At 37.9% G+C, this 3,825-nt stretch overlaps 1 protein-coding gene across 1 annotated transcript; it reads left to right on the top strand.

Annotated features, from left to right (window-relative positions):
- LOC137709800 (WAT1-related protein At5g64700-like) lies at positions 1-2,340 on the top strand. The gene is made up of 6 exons (XM_068448783.2): positions 1-328; positions 410-589; positions 661-922; positions 1,261-1,419; positions 1,659-1,810; positions 1,936-2,340. Exons 1-6 carry the CDS (start codon positions 156-158, stop codon positions 2,111-2,113), a joined length of 1,104 nt encoding a protein of 367 aa, XP_068304884.2. The 5' UTR covers positions 1-155; the 3' UTR covers positions 2,114-2,340.
- The last annotated feature ends 1,485 nt before the right edge of the window (positions 2,341-3,825 follow it).

Consider the following 3,825-nt stretch of genomic DNA (forward strand, 5'->3'; position numbering starts at 1 on the left):
CACTGTTCTTTGGTAAACTGATTGTGGATTCCACTATCTAATGAATGAACTCAAAAGAAGTGGCTGAAGTTGATCCTTCACGGTTATAGAAACACCATTAAAACTCGAAGCATATCATCCGCATTTCAAATTAGCACAAAAAAAGTTTGATATCCATGGAAGGGTGCACTCACTACTTGGCGATGGTACTGGTTCAGCTGATTTACGGCGGATCAGACGTCCTCATAAAATTATCCCTTCAGGATGGACTCAATCCGATTGTCTTTGTGGTTTACAGGCATGTTCTTGCCATGGTTTTTATAGGACCATTTGCTTATGTGCTTGAAAGGTAAACATTCTTGCCGTTGTCCGACTTTCTTCTTGTACAAGAAACAGCGAAAACTAATTCGACAGTGTATGTGCTGAGCAGGAAGCAGAGGCCTTCGTTCTCAATTTCGGCAGCTGCAAATATTTTCCTGCTCGCGTTGTTAGGGCCTACCATCTTTGTGAATGTATACTGTGCTGGTTTGACATACACTTCTGCAACAGTTGCAAGTGCCTTAAGTAATGTTATCCCCACGTTGACGTTTCTGACGGCAGTTCTTCTCGGGTATATTATATGCCTTTGCCTTTGATTTCTTCTAAGATTTCCTGTTCTGTAATTTGCTTACCTTCATTCAGGATGGAGAAACTGAAGATTAGAAGCGCTCGAGGCCAAGCGAAGGTGGCTGGTACAATTTTCTGCATCGGTGGTTCTCTTATTTTCACATTCTGGAAAGGAGGATACCTGTTGAAAGGTGTCGAAAAGCCACTGATAAATGTTTACGATTACGACGCCGAGAAGTATATTGGCCAGACCAAGCATGTTCACGAAAACTGGATCAAGGGTTCTGCTCTTATTCTGATTAGCTACATTGCGTGGAGTGCGTGGCTAATCCTCCAGGTGATCAGAAACTCGATTCAAGATGGCACCTTTTATACAAATACTAGCTTCTTGCCACAAGCGCTCACTTTTTTAGTTTAGTCTTAACTATTTTTTTGGATATTTTCATTTTATTTGAAGAAAAAAAAAACTTAATTTATAGTTTATAATTAAATTTTTTTTTTAAAGGTTAATAACTCTGTAGAATTGTAATTGTATTCATTTCAATTGATAATACAAGGTACAATATTCTAGTGGATAGGATGTTGAGTTCCTACCCATGCATTCCGGGTTCAAAACTCCTCCCTCTTCTTCAAAATTGAGTTATTTGTTCAACTTTGGCATTTTTTGCTCCACAGGCTGCGGTGTCCAAAGTCTACCCTGCGCCATTGTCACTAACCACCTTAATGTGCTTTTTCGCCTCGCTGCAATCTTCTTTCCTCGCCCTGTTTTTTGCTAGAAATCCAAGCTCATGGAGGCTGGAGTGGAACCTGCAGCTTTTAACCATCATCTACTTCGTGAGCGCTTTCTTCCATATATCGTACTTATAAGATCTGTTCAACTACATAAATTGTGTAAAAAAAACAGGACCATATATTTGCTGTTGTGAGATATTTTCTATAATCTTTACCATCGTATTTGTTTTATGCACATCTTTAAAACATAATCCTTAATATTATTTTGTCTTTCCTTGTTGGGATGAGATATATTTGAATCTGCAAAAAGTTCGAGTCTTCATCCGATCCTTTTGCAATAGGGAGTTCTGACCACAGCGTTAGTCTATTACCTGCAAGCATGGTGCATCAGTCACAAGGGACCAGTTTTTGCAGCTATGTTTAGTCCACTTCAAGCCATTACAGTGGCAGTGTTTTCGGCCATTGCTTTCGCAGAGCGACTTCACTTTGGCAGGTAAACCGAAGAACGCATACACTTTCTCCCATTTCCATCTTACTGCTTTCACATATGGCAATTCCTTTGTCGGTGCTACCAGAGTAGTTCTTCCTAAAAAATTTGAACTTTTTTTTTTTGTACAGCTTGATTGGAGCACTTCTCATTATTGTGGGACTTTACTGTGTGCTGTGGGGAAAGAGGAAAGACAGTCTTGCTAAACATGGAGAGATTGAAAAAGCGAGGCTCGACGATATTAAAGTGCTGGAGATTTCCATGAATGATATTTCAGTAGTCAATTCTGTTACTAGAGAAGAAACATGATCATGGAGACATGTTCGTTTTTCTTTCGCGGTCAGATCTTAAAGAATTGTTGATGTAAGAAAAGTTGTGTTATATCATTATGCAGAAATTCAGAGAATTATTTCTTATTTTGTATAATCTCTAGTTCCAACAATCCATAGGAACATATTGCTACACATCAACAAGAGAAATCCTTCTATGCTTTCGGGGAGTTTTTTATGTCAATCATAAACCAGAATTTCACATCATTTTTCAGTAGCCTCTCAACAGCTTCATTTGCATCCTGACTTTGAATTATTATTTCGATCATCGGATGGATTCCATGAGCAGGACAGAAACCGATAATTCCTTTGTGTATCCTTTGTTCTGCCCATTTCACTGCCGGAAATGGTTTTTATACCTGCCAAAAAGGTCAATGCACGGTGTTCATTACTCAAGAATTTGGCTTTCATGTTTCCCCAACGTGGTTACTGTATACCACATTATAATCCCAGCAGTTGGCTTTTTTTATACCAGCGATGTTCTACTTAAAACTAATCTCAATCTCATTGGAGCACAACCTCTATAGTTAATTTGCTACGTCCACTTAACACGTTAAATTTAACTTAACAAACCATTTGTTTTGTTTCATTCTCTTGTTTAAAATGAGAATTGTGATGACAATTATTCATTTCATTGACACAATAAAAAAGTTTCATGTCACTGTAACACTTAATGAGAGAGATACTAACAACGATGTATCTTTAATCTGTAGGTGTATCTCTTGATTACATGTTAGCTAGAATCTCCTCAAATAGAGAACACCACTGAAATTATTTTCCACTAGCTAAACTATAAGATGTGTTGTCATGCATGAACTCATAAGAAGTGGCTGGGGCTGATCCTTCACAGTTACAAAAAAACCCGATTAAAACTTGAAGCACAAGAAAGTTTGATATCCATGGAAGGATGCACTCATGATTACTTGGCAATGGCACTGGTTCAGCTGGTATACGACGGATCAAATGTCCTCATAAAGTTCTTCCTTCAGGAAGGACTCAATCCGATTGTCTTTGTGGTTTACAGGCTTGTTCTTGCCATGGTTTTGGTTAGACCATTTGCTTATGTGCTTGAAAGGTAAGCATTCTTGCCATTTTTCAGACTTTCTTCTTGTACAAGAAACAGCGAAAACTAATTTGGTAGTGGATGTGCTGTGGGAAAGGGGAAACACAATCTTGTTGCTCAACACGCAGCAGTGATTGAACAAGTGACACTCGGCGATAATGAAGTGCTGGAGATTTTCATGAATGAAATTTCAGTAATCAATCCTGTCAGTAGAGAAAGGCCATGATCATGAAGACAAGTTCGTTATTTCATGGTCGGATCATAAACAACATTGATGTAAGACACAATGAGTTTTAGTTTGACGCGGAAAATCAGTCACTCAAAATCCATATGAACTTGTTGATACATATCAAGAAGAGAAATTGATCTTCTTTTCTTTCATGGTGTCATTTCACACAAACTGAACTGATCTTTTTTGTCCTCCATATTGGCGGAGATTCTATCATGTGACCGGAAGAGATACCTAGCTAAATATTGAGATATACCTAATTAATATTTCTTTCATTCACATGTCACACACGTGACAAAGAAATATATATCATATTGTGCCAATGAAAAGAATGGTTCAATAATTTCTTGACAAAAAAAAATGGGATTTTGCAGGAGCATGTCACAAGTAGTTCCATTTT

The sequence above is a fragment of the Pyrus communis genome, chromosome 6, assembly GCF_041283825.1.
Source record: "Pyrus communis isolate YQ-2024b chromosome 6, ASM4128382v1, whole genome shotgun sequence".
Classification (NCBI taxonomy): Eukaryota; Viridiplantae; Streptophyta; class Magnoliopsida; order Rosales; family Rosaceae; genus Pyrus; species Pyrus communis.